Here is a 26616-nt window from a genome sequence, read left to right as displayed (position 1 = left end):
TTCATTTAGTACTAGTACTAAATGAATTAACTATTTGATTACGTATTTTTATGTTTTTTAACAGTCTGAGAATTCAACCCCAGGTGCTTATTTTTATTTATTTTGATCATTTTTTTAAGTGTTTGGCTGAAGAAGGGTCACTCAATGATTTTTTTAAATGTCTTAACGTAAGTATTACATTAAACTATAAAATAATTAATTACATTAGTACCTAATTACCTAAAGTTATTACTTAAGTACTTTATTCAATAAGTAAATGAATTAACTCATTCAATGCCAGAGACATGTTTTTACATTTTTTTCAAGAGTCCGGACATTAAATCCCAAATACTTAAGTATTAAACTGATACTTAAGTACTAAACATTGAGGACAGTAATTAAATGTGATTGAATGTCTGGTCTCTTTAAAAAAAAAAAAAAAACGTGAAAATACGTCCATGGCAGTGAATGAGTGAAGTATTTAAGTCAATTATTTAGATACTAACCTTGTTTTGGTTAATCAATCTGCTTTAATGAAGGAATCGGATTCGGCCCAATTTGAGTGAAACAATGGCTCTTAACGATCACTTAATTATTAAGGTACTCGATTACTTTGATCACCGATTACTTGTCAGTCCATTTTCAATGGTAAGAAATAAATGACTCATTTCACGACGGGAATTTCGACTCAGCAAAGTTCCGCGTCGGATATTATCTTCAGCTTAGCCGTTTCGCAAACATAATTCCATCTCATTCGATTGTGCAAGCGGACCAAACGGGCAGAACCGGCGATGCGTATGCGTTTGTATATATGGCCTTTGTACACCCTGTTGTTGTTAGGAGAGGAATGTTCCGAGACAGCGTGGCAGTCAGAGAGCCCCGAGGCCACAAGAGGGCGCCACAATTAAACGTCGGCATCGCTCGATGCCTTTTTACAGGTAAATAAACACAAACATTTAAGAACCGTGATCATGCTTGCGTCCCTCGCGCCGATTCCTCGCGCCGATTCCTCGTCCTATTCGACTCCTTGAAGGCTGTTGCACGATAACTACATCAAGTGTATGTAAACAGCGATTAAGGTTACATAGGTGTGTATTACTTGAAAATGACATATTAAGTGCTTAATAAATATTCAATTCGACCTATAAACGTACCAACGATCGCAGTTATACAATTTCGATTAAATACTGTGATTATCTGAGGCACTGATGTTGACACTTGGCTCTCCGCAATGAAGGAGAGCTAAAGGTTTCGGGAAATTGTTCAGAGTTTCGAAGATTTAAAAAAACCTCCGAGTATCGTTCGCCTGCGCTTTTTCAACTTTGAGCCACGCTTCCACCGAATGTCTGTCAACCAATCAATGGACAGCGGCGCCACTAGCTCCGCCCTCCCAAAACGGCATGATTACCACGGCAGCCCAACGGGATGTTAAATTATCAATTAGCTTCATTTACATCTTGCTTGCCGCCTGAACTAGAACCCAATCGATTATTTATGCGCTCTAAAAACAGTTGGGTCAAAAAAGGCTGACCCAACTTTTGGGTTATTCATTTGGGTCAAATGAATAACCTAAAAAGTTGTAATCTTCATTTAACCCAAAAATAATTGGGTCAAATTAGTAGAGTATATTGTAGAATAATAATTGAATTTGTCCATTTTTCCCCTAACTTTTCTTCGAATGCAACGTTGACCCATGTTAGTGTTTTTAAAATCGGCTTTTTTTTTGGTTTGTTTTTTGTTTTTTATACAAATGATCAATTTCAACAAAACAGTAATGACTTTCAAATCATACCACCCAGAAAAAAAGGCAGATTTTTGCTGATTATCCTCTTTGTTGTACAGTTAAAGAAATAATAAAACCTTCTTTATTTCTGACAAGCGGCCAAAAAAATACCTACTTACATTCCTTGTATTTTTTTTAATCAATCGATCACTAGATTTTAATCTGCCAAATATGGCGATCGACCTCAGCCTCAAACGTTTCGATTGGACCGTGATATTAGCATTAGCAAAAGGAATTCATCGCATTGTTCATTTTCCCGCCTGGAAAATGAAAATTTAGACCCTCCCGAGCGATAGCGCATCAAAAATCCCAGCGGACTTTGCCGTTTGGTGGAAACGAGGCTTCCAAAGACTCCTCCCAGCTAAGCTACGGAACACAACAAGGAAATCATTCCGATAAATGAGCGACCCATGCTTATGTACAGTACAGTAGAGTATTTCCTGGAAATCATCACAACCATACAAAGTGCTTTGGTAAAACCCATTCCTAAATATGTGTCCAGAATGGCAGCTGTAAACCAGGAACCGCTGAAAGGCCAAATGTGTCAATTCAGCGTTTGGAGCTGCACTAGAAAGGAGAGCGAGATGGTCCGTCGGGCCCTCCTGATGGTTTTCATTTGGACCTCTGGCTTGATTGTGTGGAGTTGATGGGGATTTTCCTGGACGGCATGGTCTTTTTGACTGGTTCTTTCTTCAAAGGTTCTTTCGCAGAAGAAGCCGGGTTGGTCGTTTCGGAGGGTTTGGATTTAGCGGAGGGCAGCAGAGGATGCCGAGCTGCGGCGGAACTTTTGGACGATTCCTTGTCCTTAGCTGAGGTGGCTTCTAAAGCAGTGTTCTGGGATTTCTTGCCGGCCGCATCTCCACTACCGTCTTGCGGATTTGCTTTCGGGTCCGTGGCGGCGGCTTTGCTGCCGTCCGTCGACTTGCGGGTGTCTTTGGGTCTCAGGGCAGTTTTGAAAAAGGACAAAGCTTTGTCCTCGGTCTTGCTGTTCCTTCGAGGGGTTTTTGAGGACACGGCGGCGGAAGGAGGGACGACGCTGGAAGATCGCAGACTGGTCATGGAGGAGCTACTGCTGGAGCTTCGGGCGACCGTCCTGTTCTCCAAGGCTCGGCCGGGTCTGCCGTCAGCTCGAGTGCCGGCACCGGACCTGCACGGAGGACCTCCGTTGGTGACCTTCTTCTCGGACAACGCGTTGGGCCGCGAAGAATCGCGGCTGACGCTCCTGTCGGCTCCTTTAGTCCTTCCGGAGGCCGAGCTTTTATCTCCGCCCGCTTTGGGAGCCGCCCTCCTTTGCGGGTGAGAACTCCCCGGGGAACCGCTCCGCCTCTGTTGGGCGGAGTCAGGATGCAACCCCTCCTGAGTTTGGGGTGAGCTTCTTTTGGAAGGAGTCGCAGTTCTCGAGGAACTGGCCTTACCGGCTCTCTGTGGTCCATCGGTCTTATCCTTGGGATTGGACGCGGCGCCCTTCGCCTGCGCTCGGGCTGGCGACTTGATGACGGCCGGGGACGCGGGAGACAAAGAGCTGGATGACGTCGAGGAGTTGGCGGGTCGCTTCTTGGGACTCCTTTCGCTCTCCGCTCCGGTTTTCGCTGAGGTCCGTTTGCCGACTGCACTATCTGCAGCGACGTTTCTTTGTTTCTGCTCCTTTGCGGTCGCGCCGTGTCGAGGACTGATTTGTTCGGCGCCGCTGACGAGATTATTGTTCTCCCCGTTTTGCACTGAGCTCCTCGGCTCGGCCTGTGACGTCGCTTTGGGGTGAAGCTGTTCTATCAGCCTCTTACTGGCGGGATTATTATCCAACGCTGCGAGGGAGGATATACCTCCAAGCTTGGGGGAAGCGTTGAAGCAGGACGTCGACAGATTGGTATCAGCCACCTCGCCTATCATTTCCAAGGTGGGGGAAGAGGAGTGGGATTCCAGGGAGAAGCGAGACGGGGAATTAGAACGGAGATGCAACTTGGCAGAGCACCAGGACGGCTTCTGGCCGTTCTCACTTAGCACCAGCGGGCTCGCGATGGACGTTCTCGAGGTGAAGGTCTGCCTTTGCATGCCTCTCACCACCGGGCGGCTTGATAAGCCTACACACCAGAGATTTTCACTTAGATAACGCTCTCATGTTTGGAGGGACTTATTGGGCTTTTAATTGTATATTAAACCGCCTTTAAAAAATAATCAAACGGTTCTCACCAGCCTATATGGAGCAGGTGAGTGCTGCTTGCCACTAGCGCTCTTAGCATCTAGTCCTCTAATCTCTAATCATCTAATCAGGTGGCTCTCGCCAATCTATAAAGAGCATTTGGGTGCCACTTACTGCTAACGCTCCTAGCATCTAGTCCTGCATGCTGCTGCTAGCACTGCTAGCCGCAAACATTAGTGCCACCGCTAATCCCTGGAAACAGGCGCCGTATAATACAGTCTTAGTACAGTCTGCTGAGACTGAGAAAGCATAAAATCTCTTTTTTAAGCGTCATTGATTAGAATTATTAGCAACTATACTTAATTTCAGGATAACATAGTGTTGCCCACAAAAATGATGCCCTGTGTTGCTGCTAGTAATGCTAGCCGCTAACATTGGAGTTACCACTAATCCCTGGAAACAAGCGCCATACACTACAGCGTCAGTTTAACTCAAATATTATATAATTTTAAGTGTCCTTAATTTGCATTTTTAACAACGGCACTTGATTTCAGGATGACGTAGTGATGTTGACGACAGTGATAAGTCGTCAGCCATTTTGCGGGCTAGAACAGCACATTTGGGTAGGATGGGTTTGTTAAATTGCGATCAGTAGGAGCATAAATTATCAGTTGAGTCCTTTTTGTCCATTAAACTGCCTTTTGAAAATAATTTGAGGGATCTCATTAGCCTATATGGGGCAGTTAAGTGCTGCTAACGCTGCTAGCATCTAATACTGTTTGCCACAACTATCATTACTAGCTGCTAAAATTGGAGTTGCCGCAAATCGCTGGCAAGAGGCAGCGCATGATAAAATGTCAGCGCAATTAAGACTTTTTTATGTGTCCTTAATTAGTGTAATTGGTGGTCAGCATGGACACTTGTTGCTGTGGTTAGCTTGACTTCTCCCTGACAGCGTAAACTGGATAATCAGGGACCCGATTTGCACGCTTACCGTCATCCTCGCTGCGTTCACCAGCAAACTCGGCCGACTCGGAAAGGGAAGCCAACGATGTTCTTCTGGAGGAACCTGATGAGGCTTGGCTCGGTGGACGGCTTCCCATCAGACGGCTGATCCAATGCTCACACAAGGAAGAACTTGTAGATCCTAAAGGCCCAAAACAATATCATGTATCACTTAAAGTGATTCTTGAAAGCAAATCCAATTTAGAAAGCCTTTTTCAATTTAGTAATACTATGTTTCATGTTCCAATTGATTTGCTCTTAATGTACAGTTCCTGTCACAGCATTAAAATTCATTCATACATTGATTTTCTTTAGCCTATGGGTTCAGGTAAATATGAAGGGGACCAAATGAAAACCGAATTACGCTGCAAACGTTAGTTTTGCCGTTTTCTCAAAAGGAGTTATCCGGGCGCTATGGCGGTAATAAAAAAAAAAAAATAGAGTTTTCAAAACCAAGTTTTCAGCATGTTGTTTCTCTATGTACAACCAACAGGAAAATGAGCACAAAAAAAGAAAACCAAACATTTCACAGAAGGGTCCCACTCGATTGGCTCATACCCATTTGTCCTTTAGCCATTCAATTCCAAAGGTGTATTTTTTTTTTAACAGACCAAATATTCAATTTTTTTCTGTTTAAGTACTAAAGTAATACTCTACTCTAGGTACAAAAAGTAAAAGTAAATGTATTACTTTAGGTACTAAAAGTTCTAAACTAATTGATTGCATTAGATACTTAAGTACTAAAGTAATTTAGGTACTAAATATAGGTACTAAATATAGGTACCTATAGGTACTAAATTTAGGTACTAAATCTACTAGAGTAATTGATTACTTTAGGTACTACAGAACTAAAGTGATCAATTACTTTAAGTAATGAATAAGTAAAATAATTGATTACTTTAGATAAAATGTCTTAAAATCAATGATTACTTCAGGTACTCATACACCAAAGTAATGAATTACCTTAGTACCTAATCAATTATATGAGTACTTAATTACTAAAGCAGCAAAAGTAATTGATTACTTGAATGTGTAAAGTTCTTGATAACTTTAGTTCTCCCCTCATTTTGTGTGAGCACCTATAGAATTTTGTGTGTGTGTGTGTGTGTGTTTTTGCCTGCATATAATGACACAAATTACCTCCTACAGAACTGTTAGCAGACCAAGACGGAATGGTGGCACGTCTCTGATAAAACAAAATGTAAGCCGTCTGCTTGCAGACGTCCTCTTCTGATATGGGATGAACGTCGCTATCGTCAAAGCAATACCACTGCCCGTCAATGGAGTTCTTACACTGAGCTGCGAGATTAAAAAAAAAAAAAGACAGTAAACATACTTGATGTCTTTTTGATTTCCGCCGGACGCAAATGGAGCTACCTGTGTAATGTCCTCCCTGCATGGTCCCGTGATGGTTGCAGACGGCGTACAGGTCGTAAAGGTAATCCTCGGGATCCCTCCCCAAGCCGTAAGGCCGTCGCCACGGCGACCAGTGCGAGGGGAGACTCCAGCTGCTCTGGCTCCTCTTCACCATATGCGGCGCCATGTCCATGCCCGTCAACGGGAACTTGACCATGTTCTGCATTTTCATACGCCGGTCGCCATCCTAAAGGAAGGAAAGTTTTCGGCGCTCGGTTCGTTCGCGTGTTTCGGGAAATTTCTCGTACCTGGCGAAAGCGTTTGAGGTGAAGAATGAGGATGTCGGGAAGCGTCCACAAACTGAGCTTGATGCTGCCCTGCTGAAGCTGCTTACAGTGGGGACAACGCCAGGCGTCGTCGGGAGCCAGCTGGTGAAAATAAAGAAGAAAAATGCAAAACAGAAATTTAACCCTTTTGCAGTATTTTGACCATTTTTTGGTCATTTTCATCATTCATCATATTCACAGTAGTATTTTATATACTATGAGGGACGGCACACTCCTGGTTGTGTGATAAGTGGGCATGTTGAAATTTCATGGGTGAAATTTCAGCTCCCTAGCATCTTCTTTCGATGCTTTCCCTTTGATGTGAAATGCTTTTGAATACGATCAATGGAGGGGATGAAGTACAGCAAATGTGTTAACATACTGAACGTGTTTTGTTTCCTCTCAAATGAAGAAACATGTTTATTTTATGGCACAAAATATTTTAGTTGCTTGGAATGTTTTCTTAAACTGCAGTCTGGATTTCGGTCCACTTAAAATGTGTTTACATCTTTTAATGACAGCCATTAAATACAGAGAAAGAGAGAGAGAGAGAGAGAGAGAAAAAAAGAGAACCTGCAAGCCTACTTTATCATTCTGACAGACCATAGTCAGTGTTTTTTTTGTTTGTTTGTTTTTTTTATTTTTAGTTAAAAAGAATAAATAAAAGGATGAAAAATAATGTAGGTGAAATCAATTGACAATGATAATGCTTCTTGGTAGGGTTTTCATTGACGTCCTTTCACGTCAACGGCACTCAAAGTGTGAAAAAACATTTACTAATTATTTATTTATATTCATTTATCTCATTGAATAGATATTTGATTTTAATTGTTTTCAATTTTGTGTAAAAATGTGGTTACTTCTCTATAATGACTGTGTTTCATTTGTTATAATTAAACATAGTAAAATGTGAATGATCATTTTTCATTGAAAACTTTTTATATGCACTTGCTCATTTTTTTGTCTATATGTTGAACTTTGTGAGGGGTTTATTACAAACAAAGAAATAAAAAAAAGTGGCATAATGGAGTCTGTTTATTTTATTTTTTCATTTAACGAAAAGGTTTGGACGCTCCTACTTACGTCCGCCATTTAATGTGATTAAAGTGTGTAGAAGGTGAAATTAATCATCACCAGTTTTTGAATTTAGTTTCTATAGTTCCGTTTCACAAAGTGCGAAGAAGGTCAGGTGCAAAGACGGAGTGAAAAGTTTGCACCCACCTGTTCCTCTTTGGTGTAGAGCTGAAAGCACTGAGCGAGCGAGCAGCTCTGAGGTTGAAGGTGCTGCTCCTTCACGTGACGCACACTTTCAGCGTCGGGGATGTATTCGTCCTCTGTTCTTTTAAACAGACTGCGAGTAAACAAGGTTGACGCAGATTTTAGATTCCAGCAGGACGCTTCGCACTGCGGGTGAACTTTGCTGTGGTGTTGATGTTCAACCCATCAAATTTTGCAGATGTTTTGTGTGTAATTATATGTGTGTGTTGTGTTTACTGGTGAAACTCACGGAAAGTCCTACTTACTAGTCTTTCGTCTCCTTGTCCCATTCCACAACAATTTTGACATGAGGCGGCCCACCGGGACCACAAGACTTGTATGCTCTGTAAAAAACAAAAACAAAGTATTATTATTTTTATTTTTTTTTTTTTGCAAAACCCCGCTTTGGAAAGAGACAACATTTTGCATTTGGAAAAATAACATCAAAGGTAACGACCAATCACGACTAAGCTTGTAAATGTCACAAGACTACACTGAATAATCAGCAACTGTGATGTCATTTTCAGTCCACGACAAATGACAAAATGGCCGCACCCTGAGACAAATTACAATTGGTGAATTTTGCAGCATAAAACTTTTGAATGTGTTGACGTATTACAGTATATATATATATATATATATATATATATATATATATATATATATATATATATATATATATATATATATATATATATATATATATATATATATATATATACCATATTTCATATATCATATTCATATACACAAATATAAAGACAATGCTGTGTTTGGATTAATGGGTGTGAGTTGAACAAATAAATTGACAAAGGTAAAACCATTAAAATATTAATCTAAAAAACAACTAGTTTTATGCCTTAAATATTATCATTCAAATGAGCAGTCACCCTCAAGTGGTCAGAATGTGCATTACATCAGCAGTTTTTTAAATAGGGCTGCTCTTGGTGGGAATATGTGAAGACACCTTAGGGTCTATCTGAGATTTTAGCAAAGTTTCTGTAAGTACGTATCAGCAAAACTAGACTTTTTTTTTTAAGTAGTCAGTGAGAAATTAGCTGTGAAAATATTTCAAAGGGTTGAGAGCCACTGCATTACATAAGCAAGCGCAGGAGCAGCACTCCCCCTAGCGGTGACAGACAGACTTTTCTTACCTCTCCACAGACGGGTGGCAGAGCGGCTGCTCCTCTTGAGGGAGAAGATACGTGATCCCAACCACCCCGACCACACGTAACGTGAAGGGCCCTACCTACAAAACCATCGAGTGCAACAATAGAATCATATTTCACATGCCGGTATACGGTATGAAATAATTGCTTTTCACAGTTTGTACCTGCACTACGGCTCCAGGGCGCAAAAGATGACGCATCTTTTCCAGAATTTCCTTCTGGAGTACATCCCATGTGACTGTTCGCTCCAGGTAAAGAATAAAAGGATTTCCAAACCTGGGAGGTTATACATATATACAATACACATGAAATCCTTCTTAGAGTGTGTGTGGTTGACTCGTTGGCCAAATCTCGTACGTACCTGCGGCCTTGCTGCCCGGCGCAGGCTCGGTTACACACCAACAGAACCACCTTCTCGTCCTGTCCCGAGTTCTTGTTGGGGCTGAGCGGCGGCGTTGCGGGCTCCTGGATTTGCGGGGATAACCGATTGTTATCCGTGCTGTACTTCAAGTTGTTCTGGTTGAGATTGGCATGTGGACTCCCTGGATTGCAATCAGAGAAATGTACATTCATTTATTTCACTTTTTTTTTGCTTTTTTTTCCTTATTTTAGGATTTAATGGACAGCTTGCAGTTAGGTTGGACCAGTCAAAAAAATATACAGATTTTACTTCTTTTTTTTTTAAATCATAAAACAAAAAAAGGATTAAAAGCAAAAACAAAACAAAAAACACTTTTGGAAATTTATATTTATGACTGTAACTTTTGTTTTATTGCAACATATATATCTTTCTTCAGACCAGTGAGAAAGAAATATTAATATATATAATATATATAATATATATATTATATATAATATATAATATATATAATATATTAATATATGGAACAAACTAAACAAAATGAATGGGGAACAAAAGCAAAAAAAAAAAAATTCAAGTTCCATTCTTCCATTGAATCTAGTTTTTGTATTTATTTTTTTAACAAAAGAGACAAACTAGAAAGAAGGAAAAAAGCAACAACAACAACAAAATCAAACTTTTGTGAATGTTCATTTATGACCATAACTTTATTGCAGGTTTAACTCACTTTTTCTATTGATATTTTTGTTAAAATAAATAAATAATTAAATAAAAAACTCTTTTTGTGAAATAATGTTCATTTATGACCATTACTTTATTGCAGGTTCACCTCACTTTTTTATTGATATATTTCCTCCTTTTAAGTTGGATCCGACAAACAAAAATTCACTTTTTTGTATTTTTTTTTCAAACAAAAGAAACAAACTAAAAAAAGGGGACAAAAACAAACGACAGAAATACAAAATCAAACACTTTGTTGAAGTAAATATTTATTTATGGCCATGCTTTATTGGATATTTACCTAGTTATTTTTGTTTATATTTTTCAACTTCTAAGTTGAACCCGATCAACAAAATATAGAATGTTTTTGTATTTATTTGTTTACCAAAGAAACACACTAAAAATGGAGCAAAAGCAACAACAACAAAAAAACTATCATGTCTACTTTGCGTTATTTCGATTACTGCAAGTATTTTTGGAAAAGTAACCCCATGATAAATGAAGCAACACTGTATGTGGTAGTCATGGAGGTTGCCGATACCAGCCGCCGATACTCGGGTGAAACAAAAATGAAAAGTATACCTAACGAGCTGTCCAGGTCACAAGGGGGCCTCTTACCACCTCGCTTGGAGCGAATCTGATCCGGCCTGAAGAGTTCGGGCGTCTCAAAAGCAAAGATGGAATCGCTCTCCTGAATGATCTCCAGGTCGTCGTCGTCGTCGCAGAAGGAGCGATGGAAGCCGTCGTAGTACATCTCGGTCAGGACGATCTGAACGCGGAGGGAGTTGGTGAGACCAAGAAGCTTCAGGGCACCCTTAAGATGATCGTTTGTGTGTTTTGAGAGGTGAAAGAGGAAAAACCTGTTGAGCTGGGATTTTGGTCTCTTGAGCCACTGCTTGCCTGAGCCGGGACACGGTGCCAGACAGAGGCACGGCCACCCCGACCCTCATGCAATGGGAGCATTTGCCCTGGTACACCACTGTCACATACAGGGGCCTGCATAACAAACGGACAAGAGTGAGTGTGTGTGTAGGTCACTTTTGGTAGCAATATGCATTTTTTGGAAGAAGGAGCTAGCTTACCACAGAAGCACCTCAGGTTTAGCTTACCACATCAATGCAAAGCACCCAGCTGCGAGTGCAGTCTAACTCTAGCAATAGATCCTAATATACTTAAGCGAGCCATCGGGAAGTTTTCTGTCAAATTAAACTAAAAAAACAATCTGAATTTGAGCAAGTCCGCGACAGACAGGAAGGACGTTTTATTTTAATGTTTATTTCTAATTCTTTGGCGATTGGCAAAAACAGCATTATTCCTTCTGACAAGGTTACAGCTCGTACCTGGGAGTAATTGCAAATACTGTCTTTGGTTGCCTTTCAGGTCTAGTTTCCAGTCTAGTTTCTGAGTCTAGTTTTTTTATGTCGAGTTTCCAATCCCTTCAGGGTAATGATAGACTTTTGTGTATGAAAAAAAGAAAAAAAATCGAGTTTTACACACAAAGAAGGTAAATGGTTACAACTGGATTTGTTAGAGGATACAAACGAAAGAAGGTACTTTTTTTGTTAAATATACATTTTATCTGCCACAATACCAACAAATATTTTAATTTTTAAAAAGTATTTGTGAGTATTTGTCAGAAATTTTACAATTTCACATTACACATACAAGGAGTAAAATAATTACCATATTTTTTTGGACAAAAAGCCACACTGGTATATAAACCGCAGTAGCAAAAATTGAGCAAAAAACACCTTTTTTGATCATAATTTTTAAAAAATTTAATACTATATTTTTAAAATTCTTTTAGAGGACAACTTTTCCATATTTCATAGTTCTTAGTTCATAAACTGACACCTTGAACATTTTACTGGTGGATTGGCCTTGGTGGCTAGTAAAAAAAAAAAAAAAAACTGTGGATAAACCACACTGGACTATAAGCCGCAGGGGCTCAAATCATGAGAAAAAAAAGTTGCGGCTTATAGTTCAAAATTCATGGTATTTACTTGCTTTCCTTTGATATTATGAATCCATTTTGTAGCGTTTGCACAGAACATAAAAATATCCACTTTCTCCAAGCACCATTAAAGATCTTACTGAATGAATCTTTTGACAATGCGACTTTGAATGCCGGGAAACTCACCGCGTGTGAGGTACGGGGATTGGCAGTGAGATGCAGAGAAAAGGATCAAAGGTGTTGCTCTGTTTCTGGCAGTGAGGACAAGTCAGGGAGGATCTGCAAAGAAACATCAATAAACTCTAACAACGCAAAGAACTGTCACTTGAAAAACACTCACAAGTTTGACGTTTTGGGAAAATATGTCATGTTTTCAAGCGATGAACAAAGAAAAACGAAACAGCCAAAGTTTGCCAACAACAGAGCTTGAAACTACTCACAAACAAGATCTGAAACGATTAATCGAAAATCTCAATTAATTCAAATTAATCTGGAACGTATCCAATAAATATTGACAAAAATGCCAAAGCAAAAAACTCGCTCATTTACTGATGATATACAGTATATGAATGTACATGAATAGTATATGAGTGTAAAATTACAATTTTATGACTGGTTTAATTTAAAAAAATGCAAGAAAATTTGCTATGTAAATCTGCAATGGAAAACGTTATGATCATAAATGAAAATCCACGAGTGGAGCTGCAAAAACTGAACTGCCATGTAGCAACACTGTACAGCTGTTTTCAGATTTATTTTCAGACGCGATAATGGATAAAGTCAAGAAATAAGCTTGAAAATATTCTATCAAAATGAAAAAAAAAAAATCCATATAGCAACAAACGTGGTGTGTCCATTCAATTTGCGTCGTTGGGTTGGATCGGGTCCACCGTCCTCGACTTTGACACCCATGTCATAAAAATTTAACCTGTAGTATTTGAACCATTTTTGTCTACATCAATCTTGCAGAATTATCGCCAAATTTCAGCTCCCTAGTGTCTTCTTTCAATGCTTTGATTCGCAACAAAATACCTCACAAGGGTTGAAGTTAAAGGCAATAAAATATAAAAAATATCCCATTGGTCAGTCGAGTGATGTGTTCATATTTACACATGAAAACATTAAGTGGTGTTGGTCACATACAGTATTTGGTAAACAAAGAAAACGACAGTGGCCATTTACAGAAAAGGTCCAACTCATATGGTACGTGTTTGCGTGTCAACAAAAGTCAAACGCAATATTCCGTATTTGTCAAATAGGAAGACAAACAATAACTGTGTGGACGTTTTACCTGTATTGTGCCTGGAAAAGCTCTTGCACAAAAGAACCCGGCGCTGGGAGTGGAGATCCTTCAGGGGCGTTTTCATTCTCTACTGGAGGCTGCAAACACAAAGGCAGACTCAAAAAAAGAAAGAAAAAGAAAGCAAAGTGATGGGAAGTAATACAGTACAAATACTGTCCTTCATTTGTGTATTTTGTGTGCTGTGTATTTTTCAGGTAGCTGTATTTGTGTGCTTAGAATTTCAACCACGTCTGAAAATAAACACATGACACTGCGGGGTTGCTGTTTACCGTCCTGGGGGGCCTGACGTCAGGGTGGATGATGTTGTTGAGGTCTTCGTGAACTCGATCCAGCAGCCACAGGAGGAATTCCTGGGCGTCGTGTTGGGAGTTGCCCTTGAACTGAAGGGCGCTCTTTGACACCACGTTCTGAAGCGGGGAATACACATACATTAGAGAGCAGATAGAGCAGGTAATAAAAAACTGTAATAAAATCATATTTATATATGAGAAATTTCCTAAATGGAGTTAAAAACCTACCTAGCTACTGTAACATAACTGCTACCTAACTAGCAACTGTAGGAAGGCAGATAGTAGAAAGTCCATTTATCCGCATTTAAAAAATGTAGCTAGCAAGCTAACCCGCTACTGTTGGAAGCTAGCAAGCCAATAGAATCTTTATTCATTGACAAAAAAACATTCACAAAATGCTGCAAGCTGACTAAAAAACTTCTGTAGCCAGCAAGCTAACTAGCTACTGTTGTGAGGTAGATAGGTAACAAAAACATTAATAATCCACAAAAGAAATACACAAAATCTTGCTAGCGAGCTAATGAGCTACAGTTGGAAGGTAGAGAGCCAATAGAATCTTAATTCATCCACAAAAGAAATTTTTAAAATGTTCTTAGCACGCTAACTAGCTTCTGTATCCAGCAAGCTAACTACTGCCTGTATGAATGTTGATATAGAGTATAAACTTTATTCATCCGCTAAAGAAATTCATAAATGTAGCTAGCAAGCTGACTGGTTGCTGTAGGAAGTTAGATAAAGTATTAGTTGTAACTTTATTCATCCATATAAGAAATTCACAAAATGTAGCTAGCAAGCTAATTATCTACTAGCAAGCTAAATAGCAAATGTAGGAATGGATGGGTAGAAGCTACTTTATTCATCCACAAAAGAAATTAATGAAGTGTTACACGAATCTTCAAACTGTAAACAGCACAAATAAGCAACAAGAGTCGCCACGCCGGACGAAGAGCGCAATCAGAGTGACAGCTGAAACTAGCGTTGTCTTGCGCTCGAAAAAGTCACCTCTGCTCACTTGTGCTACTTAACAAATCCGATGATCACAACCATCAGTTTCAGACCCAATTTAGCTAGCTCATTTAGTCAACTCTGAAGCTGTGGTAATAAAGAATCTGTTTTTTTTTAATTATGAAATTAAAATCTCATATTTTTTAAAATGAAATTGTAACAGTTTTGCAATAAAAACTGCAATAGTTTTGCTTTTTTTTTTTCCAGCACATCATTACTGAAACTTTTCGCTCATTATTATATCACTATTTTTACTCTTTTTTTTTTTTTTCCTTCTTGGCATTAAATCTCATCCTGACTCGGCTCAGTCATTGCACGCATTTTGAGGCTGTCGCTCTAACAAGAAAACATCTAAAAACCTGTCAGGCGGTTTATATTTTAGCTGGCAACGAAGGAAGAAAAAAAAAAAAGCAGCCCAAAATAGAAATGCTTTTAAGAAGAAACTACTGAGTCCTCGCCATTTCACTTTTGAAAAGATGAAAATAGACGAGCAGACGACACAATGTTAAAAGCGTATTAGGAATTTGCTAGGCGACAAGATAAAAAAAAAAGGTTTGCTCGCTACAAAAGCCGATAAGTGGAGGGCAGTTTGTTTCAAGCAACAATGAAGTTCATTCGCGCTTCAAATGGCCTGGTGAAAGCAAGACATTTTTGAGGAAGACCTTGTTGGATATGGAAAAGGGCGGAGCTACAGGCTGACTGGGAGGGGCCAGTGCCACCACTTGCCACTGTGGCCACCCTGAAACCAACTGAAAAATTGTGAATTTTATGATTTGTGACGGAATTTAAACCCCTTGATAGTTTGCTATATTTTTTTAATTAGCTACTTATTAAAAAATAAAAGTAGAACTGAACCCCCCGCAGAAAACATCCTGGCTACACCCCTGTAAATGGATGTGTTACTATTTGTCAATGAATAAGGCTTAAAAAAAAGTAAGAGGCCAAATATTGCATAAAAGTATATGTCAAACATTGTTATTTGACAGCAGGGGGTGCTGCATTTACCATTGTCCGTAGCTATAACAAACATGGCAGCCTCCGGAGGAGTACCACCCCCCCATGTAATATCGTTTCATGATAGCTAAACTTAAGATTATATTTAAAAAATACCGTTGGTCATTAAGAACACATTCATTTGCAAGTTTTTGAATTTTACAATCATTTAATCTATTCCTTTTTAATGAAAAACGGTCTAAATCTTACACATTGTCCCTTTAAGTAAAACCACCCGAAACCTTTTTGGGTATATCCGGTAGCAAGATTACAATATGGTGGAGCAAAGTCCTACCTTGAAGTCTCTGCTGTGCTGGGGCGTGTACTCGAAAGTCCAGAGAGCTCGAACCAGACCGGACAGCTGCTCCGTCACCTCTCCGGATTCCTCCTTCTGCAGCTGGCCGGACTTCTTCTGCACCAGGACACCGTTGGACTTACCGGCTTTGGTCTCGGCGCCGCTACCAGCTTGGGATCCTCCGCCCCCTTCGCCCCGAAACTGCTCCAGGGCCAGGTACTCGGCGAAGAGCTCGGTGTTGCTCAGGCACTGCAGGATGGCGTTCATGAAACAGGTGTTGCCGTGGTTCTTGAGTCCGGCCACGCCTGGAACCTTGTCGCCGAAGGGGAACCCGCCGCAGTCGCTGTCGTCCGACTGGAGCGAACCGCCGGTGGTGGCGGGGATCAAGGAGGGGTCGTCCTTGTCGTCGCGGGCCGCCTGCTCGTCCGTACTGAAATGGGACAACGTGGACAGAGTCCGGAGAACTCTGTTCATGAAGCTGCCCACCGAGCGGACAGAGCTTCTCCGGAACAGCTTCTTGCTGAAGGATTTCTTCTCCTTGTTGCTGACCACTTTGGACATGGTTGCTACTTTTTGGTGATAAGACAATGGGACGGAAACTTAGCGCCTTTGCCACACAGTTCTGAAGTTCCAGGTTTGAATCCCGACTATGGTCTTTCTGCTTTTCTCCACCTTGGTGGTGCTTTCCAAAAACATTGTGGAAAAAATGGGAGGCGAGATATTTTTTTTTGTTTTGCACAAAGTCAGCTAGGCTCCATCTGTCAAGAGACAAAAAAAAACAACAAAAACACTTAAATCCTTTTTACAGCATTTGGCTGCGAACCCCAGGCGACATCATTGGGCCCGGGCATGTTCCACTTAAAGGCCTGCTAGTTGAGAAAGGAAACAGACGGCCCCGCTTGCGTAAACACAAACACCGTGTGCTGCTGGTTCTGGTGCAGGTGGAGAACCGCTCGGACCGGTGAGCCCCTGACACGCTCCCCAGCACATAGCATCTCCGACAGCGGCTACGAGCGCACGACACGGCGGCCCATTTTATGGAGGTGGATCCTCAGACATAAACATCAACGGCTCCGGAGTGGGGGGGTTCCTCATCTTTTATTCAACGACGCGCGGCTCCACCCGGTCCAAAAGGCAACCCGACGAGTCTCGTCCACGCCGAATTCTCAAACGTAGATCTTTTTTTTTTCTTTTGTGTTCCCTATTTGTCCTCGGTAATGGTTATCATCATCGGTACCCCACGACCGGCGCTCCAAAGCCGGCCGCGAGGATCTCCTCCTCCTCCTCGCACGGTTATGCTCCTCAACTTGGACCTCCTCCTCCGCGAAGTTTTCGGACGGAGGGGGTGGGGGTGTCACTCGGGTTGGTATTCGGAGCCCCTTAATTCCCGGTGGGGACAAGGCTCGGTAGCAAGGCCGTGCACCGTGTCCATCCTCGTCTGTAGGCAGCAACACTGCAGGCAGGCGGGCGGGCAGGGCGGGGACGGATGACGTCGCAGCCGAACACTGGTCCATGTTGGAGGGGAGCAGGTGGATGCTGGATGATGATGTCGGGTGATGCACTCCATCAGTCTCCACGGTCAACGGAAATTACAATGCGATGCCACATCGTTTATCCTCGGATAAGATCAACAAAATCAACATACGACAAAAAAAAACAAAATCGTCTGAGGCAGTTAAAAATCAATATTTAAGTGGCCAAAAATATTAAAAAATAAAATGGATCATACTTACCAAAGCTCCTTAATGAATGTTTGATGTGTTTGTCGAATTTAAGCTTGCTCTGACCAATCAAAGCATGTACAACGGGTGACGTCATCGAATGCCAGATCACTGGCCTTGTGAATATCAACTACGAAATCTCATTGGTTAAATTTCCATTTGTAAAACAATTCAAATTACATGGGTCAGTACTATGAAATCTAAAGATTATTTGTACATGGCAACAGTAACTTGATCCCCCCCCCCCCCCCCCCCCCAAAAAAAAAAAATATAGGAGTAAATTGTTGGGAAAAAGCCAAAAAAAAAAAAAAGATCACAGGACAAATTTTTGAACCAATCAATAATACAAAAATCTCACCAAAACAAAAGCATTCTGTTGTTTTATATAAACATTTAGAATTTGAAATATAATAGAAAATTCCACTTGCACACTGCACAAGAAAAAAAAAAGATTAATCAGAATGATGCTCAGTCAACATATATACAGTTGATCAACAAGAATTAGCAACAGTATTAAGTAGGTAAAATATATGCAATCATATATGAACAAATATATGCATGTACATATGTATAATGCATTTACTATACAGTATAAGCATATTATATATATGTATGTGTATATATATATATATATATATATATATATATATATATATATATATATATATATATGCAGATTTTTAAATGCTCCTACACATGGCTAGCTAGGTTCACATCGCAGGGCTTAATGCTCAAATCGGAATTTTTTGGGGAACATGATTTTTTCGTGAGGTTGTTCAAATTTTTTAAATATATGCGACCTGTAAGTGACCCGTGTGTGGACGCCAAATGGCTCAAAACTGTCTGACATGCACAGATAACACCAGAACGTCACAAGGCGGGTACACTTAATGTTCATGTTTAGGGAAGTACCACAAATGGAAGACATATCAGAACTACAATATTTTCAATCTGTTACATTTATCTCTGCAGCATTGTTACAAATTATGCAAATTCCTGTTTTTTTTTTTAAGGTATCATAAAAGAATCATTGGGAAAAAACTCTTGGGATCTGAAATTTCCAGCTGACATCTCTATGGGATTGTGAGATTTTGTGCACAAAAAATAACTATTGTCCATATTTTGGACCACATAAAACCATTATAATTACAATTTTTGAGATGCATTTAAATAGGTTTTATTGCATTGATTTTCATGCGATTGCAAAATTCCGTTGAGCGGCGGTCAACCTAAGTCAGCAAACAGAAAATTCTTTGTTGACTTGTGTTTCACCTCAAAACAGTAGATGGCGCTGGAGACCAATTAACAACCCTTAAAATGTCATCTGCATTTGAAAAAAATCCGATCTGTGAACCTAGCCCAAATGTACTGCGGAGATGCACCAACAAGCTGAGAATGAACTCAGAAAAATATAGATATAGAAACCTTGTCATGACATTCATCTTTCCTGTTGGGAAAATTACAAAAAAAAAAGACATTGCAGGGTCCTACGTTAAGCCTTTTTTTTAGATTTTGTGTCCACTGTAGTGTACATTTTTAGGAGTTTGCATTTTTAACTCATTCAAGCTAAGCCCCAGTGCCCTCAATAGAGGATATCTTTGCTTTTCCAATGATGTCATGTCTTTGGTTGGGACGCAGTTCACTTTGCTGTCGTGCTGAGACAAATTGGACACAAAACGTAGAACCCTGCACTGGTATGCAGCGCTGTAAATGCAAACAGAAGGTGGGAAACATACAGTCCTTTTTTCTTCTTAATGGTCAATAGAGCGAAGGGTGGCGATGGTAGACACCAGTCGCCGTGGCAACTGTTTGCCCGTTTGTCTGTAGTCTTCCGGCTTGGCCCTCAACAAGGTGACAATCTGCTGGAGGGTGCGAGACGGCTGCAGGCCCAAAGCATCCATCACGTTGCTCAAGTAGTCTGAGGAGAAAAGACGTTCAATCGATATTTCACCATCATTTAGAAATAACGAAGGTGTAAAATGAAATGAGTGATTTGGTGGCGCTAGCATGCAAGCTAACTGTTTACCGATATCCGTTGCTAGCTGCTTGGTAGAATGCGCGCTCAGATGTGGGATGAGCAAGATGGCGTCGCAGTACGTCTGCATGGTCGCCCGGGCGATGGAGCCCAGCCAGTAGTCGGCCGTGTTGTCCAACTCGGGAAGGTCATCGCCTGGGGAAGTTTGGAAAGAAGACGCATTGGAAGGTTCGGAGCCAAAAAAAACGATTTAATTGCTGAAAAAAAAAAAAAAACACGTGTATGAGAGTAACCTTGCTCTGGAGGAAAAGGTAACTTCCCAGCATGCAAGGCCAACTCCAGGGCCGGATCTTCTTGTGTCACAAACGGTTCCAAGTGAAGCGGTAGAGACATCAGGTACTGGCCGATCTGCAAGAGAAAAACAGCGTATAGTTTGAGCCAGTGCTTCTCAAACATTTTTCAGTGACGTATTGAATTGTGAAATATCCACATCGGACTGTAGTGGTGCAGTGAAAAGTTGCGCCACTATTGATATTGTGTATCCCGATGAAACTAGCAACTAAAGGCAGGCAATGCTTTGCAAAGGACTCACTATAACACATTTGAACAATACGGTGCTTCTTGTTCCAATTCATTTGCTATTCATTCGAAAAGAAAGCTGCACTGTTCCTGTTATGGCAAATTACATTTGCTGATACATGCAAAAAACTCTTGTTGAAATCTCAGAAAGGGTTAGGGTTAGGAGGCCCACTATTTGAGAAGCACTGTATTATACTATAATGACAGCATCCTTGTGACCTTAAAATAAAAAAACTTACATTTGTGATGTACTCTTGTGGTGACAGACTGAAAGTGGGCAGATCCTCAGTGTAGCTCTCTCCTAAACCCGCCGAGTCCTGACTCTTCCAACACACGACAAATTCAATAGCAACAAGACTGCTCATGCACGACGACAATCGGCGTCCCCGCTCAAGCCTACCTCCATTTTAGCCACGGGGGAGAGCTGGTGTTTAATCTGTAAAAAGACCGAGTCGAAGGCCAGCTGATGGGCCTGCTGGTTGAGTCGGGTTAGCGCCGCTCTGGGCTCGGCGAGGAGATTGGAGTTTCCGGTGCCCTTTTCCTGCAACAAAAGGCCCAACTCCCATCCAGCCCATCGCTCACGGCTACCTAACCATCCACGCGGGAGTCGAAATCAAAATCCGGAGTGACACACCTTTAACGAGTACAGCACTTCCATGAGAGAGTTGTACTCGGCCGTGCTGCCCCTTTGGAGGTAGTTGTAATCCTGCCAGGGGTTCTTGCTGCCGCCCTTCCTCTCGGCGGTGACGCCGGCCTCCTGGATGCCCGCCAGGCTGCGAGGGCTGTAGGATTCCGACAGGTACTTGCCTGCCGTGCCCATGATCCTACGGAAAGGGTCACGTCATCAAGTTAGTTACGCATTGGAAGTGTGGGAACATTTCCAAAAATGTTTTGCGCTGCTTTGGGGCGTAAATGACTATGTCAATTTCACAAGCGGTACATCATTGAAAAAAATAGGCCTTGACCGATATGGATTTTTTTTTTTTAGGCCAATAAATCATTTTTGGAAGAAAAAAATGACGAAATAATCGACCGAAAATCACCTTTTGTTTTCCTCCAAATTTCAAAGGCTACTATGCAGATTTTCACTATTCATAGGACAGACTGGTTCCTATTTAGCACAAAAAGCTAGGCTCAGCAAGTCAATATTTTGTTTAAAAAAATCATTTTATTTCCCAGAATGCATTTGAATGGTGCAATAAACAAAGTTTTGAGGCCATGATTTCTCTGTCATATGTGTCTAGTCGTGTGGGTGTCAAATTTAACCCATTTAAGCTTCATTGAAGTTGCACTAAGTATTTTAGGATGTGCTATTTTTTTTAGACATACTGTGAATTTGGACTGTTTGTGACATTCTTGTCCACTTGCTTGCATTGCTCACTTGATCATTGCAAAAATGAAGGTTATGGTATGGATTTATGTGTAATTAATAATACCAACAGTGTTACCTGTATACAACTGTTCAAAAGGGTAAATAAAAGACAAAAATAATCTGAAAAAATCTGCCTTGTGGCCAATGCTTGAAGGTTCCAATAAAATTGGCCAGCCGATTAATCGGTCAGGCCCTAAATAAAAAGTTGAAATTAACTTTTGTAAGCTCCTGTAACATGCGATTTGAACATTTCATTACTTGATTTTTTTTCACCCACCTACCTATGATTCACCACTAGAGGGAGACTGTTTACAACACCTTTGAGAACCATTATGTCAAATAACGGTGGACACTCACTTGTTTGACAATTGCTGCTCAAAGGCGCCACATTGTCGCAGTAACTCCCCACACGTGGCGATAATTCTGCAAAACGCAAAATAACAGAATTGAAATGTCGATCTTTTTTTCTAACAGACATGAATTCATCATGCCAAACCTGACTGAGTTCTGAAACGCCGTCCAGTCTTCCTGGAAAACCGAAGAACTTGGCGTGTCCTCCAGTTTGCATTTCTTCCTGATTGACTGCAACGTAGTCGAGAAGTCCGACATGTACCTGGCCAAGAGGACGCAATGTCCAGAAAATAAAACGAGGGAAAAAAAAAACCCGCCGAAAGAATGATGTGAACAGATATTTACTTGGTGAAAAGCGCTTTGAGGGCCTTGAGAAGGCCGCACACGGCCAGCCCGTCCGTCAGCTTCACGCAACGCTCCACGGCGCCTCCGGCCAGGCCGAACAGCTTCCCGACTGAGTGTTTCAGCTCCTCCACGCAATCGATGACCTCCCCGTGTTCCTGAGGTCGGACCGCAGGATGAACATTCAAAATCGCCGTAAAAAAAAAAAAATTGGATGTTGCCTTGATTTCTCACCAAAGGAACAGCACTGATCTGGATGAGGAGGTGACTTTCCTCCAGCTCTCCGTATTGTAACTGGTAAGGCTTATAAGGGTCATAGAGCACGCACACGAGCTCATTCACCTTCAGGAGGTTATTCTCGCCTAGGAACACAAGCAGAAATTAGAGCTATTAAAATTTGACAATGCAATTTCTGGAGAAGTAATAAGTATGGAGTATTAAGGTAATGAATATTATTACTCAATTACCTTAAGTAATAGTTTGCCTTAGGTACAAAAGCACTCATCTACTAAGTACTAATGTAATTGATTATTTTGTTCCAAAGTATTAAACTCAGCAATTATTTTTGGTTAGTCAAATATTTAGGTAAGCAATTACTTTGGTACGCAATTACCTAGAGTAATTGCTTGAAGTCCCAATATACTCGATTGCTTTAGATAAAAAAGTACTAAAGTAAATGACCACTTCAAGTAACTAGATAAAATATTGGATTAATTTGCCCTTTTACCTAGAGTACTGAATTGCTTCAGGCATGGAAGTGCGTAGTAATAATTACTTTAGATTAGGGCTGTACAATTATGGCCAAAATAATAATCACAATTATTTTGGTCAATTTTGAAATCTTGAGTAATAATCACGTTTAGTTAAACATGTCTATTTATTGCCCTTTTTTAAACAAGCAGTATATAAACAAGGCTTCAAGGCTTGATACTTAGAAATATTCATAATAAACACAAATGAATAAAGTTAAGAATAATTTAAAGAAACTCACTCAAAAATATGGCAAAAATATGGCACACGGGGCAACACAGCTAACTTATTTAAAATATGTATCTGGGATTGAAGGAGTAAAGAATTGTTTTATATTAAAATATATAGATCTTACTTTAAACTGTCACATCAAAATATGTGCGGTATTGATTACTCCGGAGTTGAGTATTGTTATCAGTCTCAAAAATGGTATAAAACATCCGATATTTAAATGAATGGTAAATGACGAGGCTCGTAATTTGGGCTTCAATGAGAACGAATTTGGGGATAACCATAAATTTTTGGAATGAGGAAAAAAAAAAATCTGACCCGGCATGAATTTTCAGAACATGCTGAAATCAGAATGGTGAAAATTGAATAAAATGTGAAAAGAGTGGCATGTCAAAAATAGAGAAAAATAATAAAGAACTGCATGTATCTTCAGTACATACCAAGGTGCGGCATCATGGCGGCTTCCAAGTTGCGCCCCAAGGTGAGCGTGGTGTGGTAGAGCTCCAGCAGGGTGTCGAGGCGCTGCTCTTGGCCCGCCTGATCCATGGCCGTGGTCAGGCACACGGGGATGGAGGGCACCATGGCGCCAAGAGTCTGGATCAGCAACACTGTCACCACCTCGTAAGGGTTCTTAAAAACCTGAGCAGCGATTGACATCGATGCGATGACTCACGAGGAATCCGTGTGATCCGTTTCAAATCCGCTGCAATTTACCTGGCTGCACCACTGCAGCTGAGCGTGCCACGTGGACAACAAAGTGTCGTAGAATTCCGACAGCTGCTGATTCAGGCTGAGCTCGCTTTGCGAGATGTCCTGCCACATGTTCACGATCTGGCCCTGCGGAATTGAGGTCAAATCACATGGGATTATCATGTCACTGAACAAAATATTAAAAAATGAGAATTACAACTTGTGTATGTAAACCACAAAGTCACCTAGCTTGATGCTAACACACAATGCAACATGCCATAAGCAGGCTGGCAAAACTAGCATTGATGTTTTGGATTTTACAAAGAGCGCATTTAACAATACTCCCCAGCATATATTATTTATCCTCTGCATAGAAACGCTCTAATCAAATCTACATGTAGTTTAGCTACATGTATTATACTGCCCTCTTGTGGCTAAGGTGTGAATCAAAATGACCATTGCTCTTTTATTTCTTTAGTTTTAGTTATTTATACAACTTTGAGTGAATTGTTCCCATTGCATGCCACCCCTGCTGAGATTGTTGGTGCTTTGTTTACTCACTTTATGACACTTGTAGTAGTACGCGAGGAGCTGCGGCATTCTATCGATCTCCGAAAAAACTTTGACAAACAGCTTAGCTTGGTCTGTAGATAAAGATGCACAAACAAGCACACAAATGGGCGCAAGTTTGAAAACAAAATGATGTTTCATTACTAGCTCACCTGCAGACATGGAATTAAACGCTGCCACTATTTGAGGGCTGGCCAGAGCCTCCAATCTGTTTTTAAGAGCTTCCAGGTGGACACACTTTTCCGAGTAGTCTGGCGTGTCCACCAGCATGGCCAAACTGTTCTGCATGCTGGTTAGCTTGGATGAGATGGCAGCCAGATCCTGGAAGACAGAAGGAAAAAGTTTGCAGCTGTCCATTAAGAACATAAAAATAAAATAAAACTCTCTACAGATATCTTGTACCTGTGATTTGAAGGTCTCCTCTATCTCTACACTGAGCGTGCTCCATTTATCAGCCTCCTGAAGCGCCTCTGCTGCCAGCTGCATGCGACTCTTCACTTGGTCAATCTCCACCAGGACCTGGAAATAACATAAGCAATGCACAGATTGACAGTTTAAACCAGAGATTCTCAAAAGGGGCTCCAAGTACCCCTGGGGGTTGTATGTGAGATTTTAACAGGGTAGGTATAAGCAAATTTCACTGTTTTTTAACGTTGTCACAGAAGGTACAGTTTCTTTTTCAAATTAAGAGCAAATTAATTGAAAAATGAAGCAAATCATTGGAAATTTATATAAGAATGATTTTCTTTTTTTTCTCTGTCACTACTACTACTACTACAAAAAAAAAAACAAAGATGACTACATCTTTTGGAATTGCTGAATAGCACACGCTTCGAGATACCAATATAAAGGTATTTACATAGTTTAATAAATCAGACACACCTCTTATTTTCATCTAGAAATGCTTTGCGTTGGTTTAGGGGTACTTGGTTAAAAAAAAAAATTCATGTGGGGACCACTATAAATAGGTATGTTAACAACAAACTTACCATTTGTAGTGAACCCCTTAAAAAAATATGTTCGATACCACTTACTGTATCATTTTGGACTGACACTATTATTATTACTCAACTATTGCATTATCACAGATACAAAGTATTAATACTAGTACTTTTGATAACGTTTCTGTTGTTGATTTTTTTCCTTTCTCTTTGTATTGTCTTTATATGTTCAATTAGTCAATGCAAACACACCTGCATGGATTGCACCGTGTCCTGCTCAAACTTCTTGATGTCCTCTTTTACCAAAACCATTTGTTCCTTGAGAAAAGTAGCTTCCTGCTTCAATGCTTCCACATCTCGAAGCACTCTGGGCATGTTCTGCAGGGCCTGGTTACTGGTCTCTACACACAACAATGACTCATTTTAAATTACAACATTACACACAGACTGTCTTCTTTTCAGCCAGCTTTCACGTTTTAAAAACGGTCACATTTACGCAGAACTTTCTCTTCTCAAAAAATAAAATAAAGAAGGACACTGACCCTCGATTGAATTGTTGACTTCCTGGATAAAAAGCTGTAGCTTCATAACTAGCGTGGCAGCGTGCGTATCCGCCTTCCCTGGTGCATCCTTCTGGACAACTTTAAAGGCACCATTCACCCAGTCTTTGACGTCAAAGTCGTCGTCCAGGAACTTCGAGAAATCCATTTGCTGGCTCCGGGTGATTCATTCGCTCGACTTAAAATGTCATCGAGCCATGGCTAACACTGGCAAGCTAGTTTTTCCCGAACAACGGTTTCGACACGAATATAAAATAAATAGCCCAGGAGAATGAGATAATCATCACAACCAAATATAGTTCCAGCAAAGCAACGGCTTCCTCCAGAGTTAATTTGAAGCGTCAAAAAAATTAGAGAATGAAAAAAAGCTTAAGACATCGCTTACTCGATAGTAAGCAATGACAACAACTTCCGGTGTGTGCACTGTGTTTACATTCCCGTGGAAACAAATGTTGACTCTTACATTGACGCAAACCCCTAACCAGCCATGAAATAATTCTTTACATAAAAACAATATTTGTATTGTGAGTTATTACTGTCGTCATATTTTCTGGAAATATTTGGTGTTCAAAAGGGGAAAGAGAACAACGGAATCAGCGCT

At 40.6% G+C, this 26616-nt stretch overlaps 2 protein-coding genes and 1 long non-coding RNA gene across 4 annotated transcripts; 1 reads left to right on the top strand and 2 right to left on the bottom strand.

The window, feature by feature from the left end:
• Nucleotides 1-403: 403 nt before the first annotated feature.
• Nucleotides 404-17300, bottom strand: LOC148409502 (ubiquitin carboxyl-terminal hydrolase 31-like). 2 transcript variants are annotated; one of them, XM_088439239.1, is made up of 16 exons: nt 15934-17300; nt 13620-13757; nt 13339-13427; nt 12234-12326; nt 10954-11089; nt 10676-10862; nt 9374-9554; nt 9177-9288; nt 8998-9092; nt 8110-8187; nt 7808-7937; nt 6569-6688; nt 6282-6507; nt 6045-6203; nt 4894-5046; nt 404-3840 (listed from the first exon to the last, which is right to left on the bottom strand). In XM_088439239.1, exons 1-16 carry the CDS (start codon nt 16492-16494, stop codon nt 2375-2377), a joined length of 3924 nt encoding a protein of 1307 aa, XP_088295365.1. In that variant the 5' UTR covers nt 16495-17300; the 3' UTR covers nt 404-2374. The 2 variants fall into 2 exon arrangements, with proteins under 2 accessions (XP_088295365.1, XP_088295366.1); XM_088439240.1 differs by having other exon boundaries at nt 10712-10862.
• LOC148409503 (uncharacterized) lies at nt 3052-7500 on the top strand. The gene is made up of 2 exons (XR_015868405.1): nt 3052-3791; nt 6054-7500. It is a non-coding gene; the product is annotated as an uncharacterized LOC148409503 (long non-coding RNA).
• A 706-nt stretch (nt 17301-18006) lies between the features above and the next one.
• On the bottom strand, nt 18007-26497 carry cog7 (component of oligomeric golgi complex 7). The gene is made up of 17 exons (XM_088439707.1): nt 25998-26497; nt 25708-25856; nt 24917-25033; nt 24667-24835; nt 24506-24588; nt 23969-24091; nt 23695-23893; nt 22508-22635; nt 22277-22431; nt 22077-22193; nt 21938-22003; nt 20843-21032; nt 20609-20749; nt 20448-20531; nt 19923-20037; nt 19681-19824; nt 18007-19572 (listed from the first exon to the last, which is right to left on the bottom strand). Exons 1-17 carry the CDS (start codon nt 26161-26163, stop codon nt 19406-19408), a joined length of 2313 nt encoding a protein of 770 aa, XP_088295833.1. The 5' UTR covers nt 26164-26497; the 3' UTR covers nt 18007-19405.
• Between the last annotated feature and the right edge of the window lie 119 nt (nt 26498-26616).

Source organism: Hippichthys cyanospilos, chromosome 17, assembly GCF_059441005.1.
Source record: "Hippichthys cyanospilos isolate Australia breed blue-spotted pipefish chromosome 17, RoL_Hcya_1.0, whole genome shotgun sequence".
In the NCBI taxonomy this organism is placed as follows: Eukaryota; Metazoa; Chordata; class Actinopteri; order Syngnathiformes; family Syngnathidae; genus Hippichthys; species Hippichthys cyanospilos.
Note: the sequence above shows the minus strand (reverse complement) of the source record. Positions and strands in the feature narration are given on the sequence as shown.

What these genes read in the sequence shown, in the direction of transcription:
- LOC148409502 (XM_088439239.1), bottom strand. Translation starts at nt 16,494, where the DNA reads ATGTCCAAAGTGGTCAGCAACAAGGAGAAGAAATCCTTCAGCAAGAAG. An exon ending in ACGTCAGGCCCCCCAGGACG is followed by an intron (nt 13,428 to 13,619) that starts GTAAACAGCAAC and finishes TTGTGTTTGCAG; the next exon opens with CCTCCAGTAGAGAATGAAAA. An exon ending in TGCTAACAGTTCTGTAGGAG is followed by an intron (nt 5,047 to 6,044) that starts GTAATTTGTGTC and finishes TTGGGCCTTTAG; the next exon opens with GATCTACAAGTTCTTCCTTG.
- cog7 (XM_088439707.1), bottom strand. Translation starts at nt 26,163, where the DNA reads ATGGATTTCTCGAAGTTCCTGGACGACGACTTTGACGTCAAAGACTGG. An exon ending in GAGCAGCAATTGTCAAACAA is followed by an intron (nt 21,033 to 21,937) that starts GTGAGTGTCCAC and finishes CCCTTTCCGTAG; the next exon opens with GATCATGGGCACGGCAGGCA. An exon ending in CCCCCGTGGCTAAAATGGAG is followed by an intron (nt 20,532 to 20,608) that starts GTAGGCTTGAGC and finishes GTGTGTTGGAAG; the next exon opens with AGTCAGGACTCGGCGGGTTT.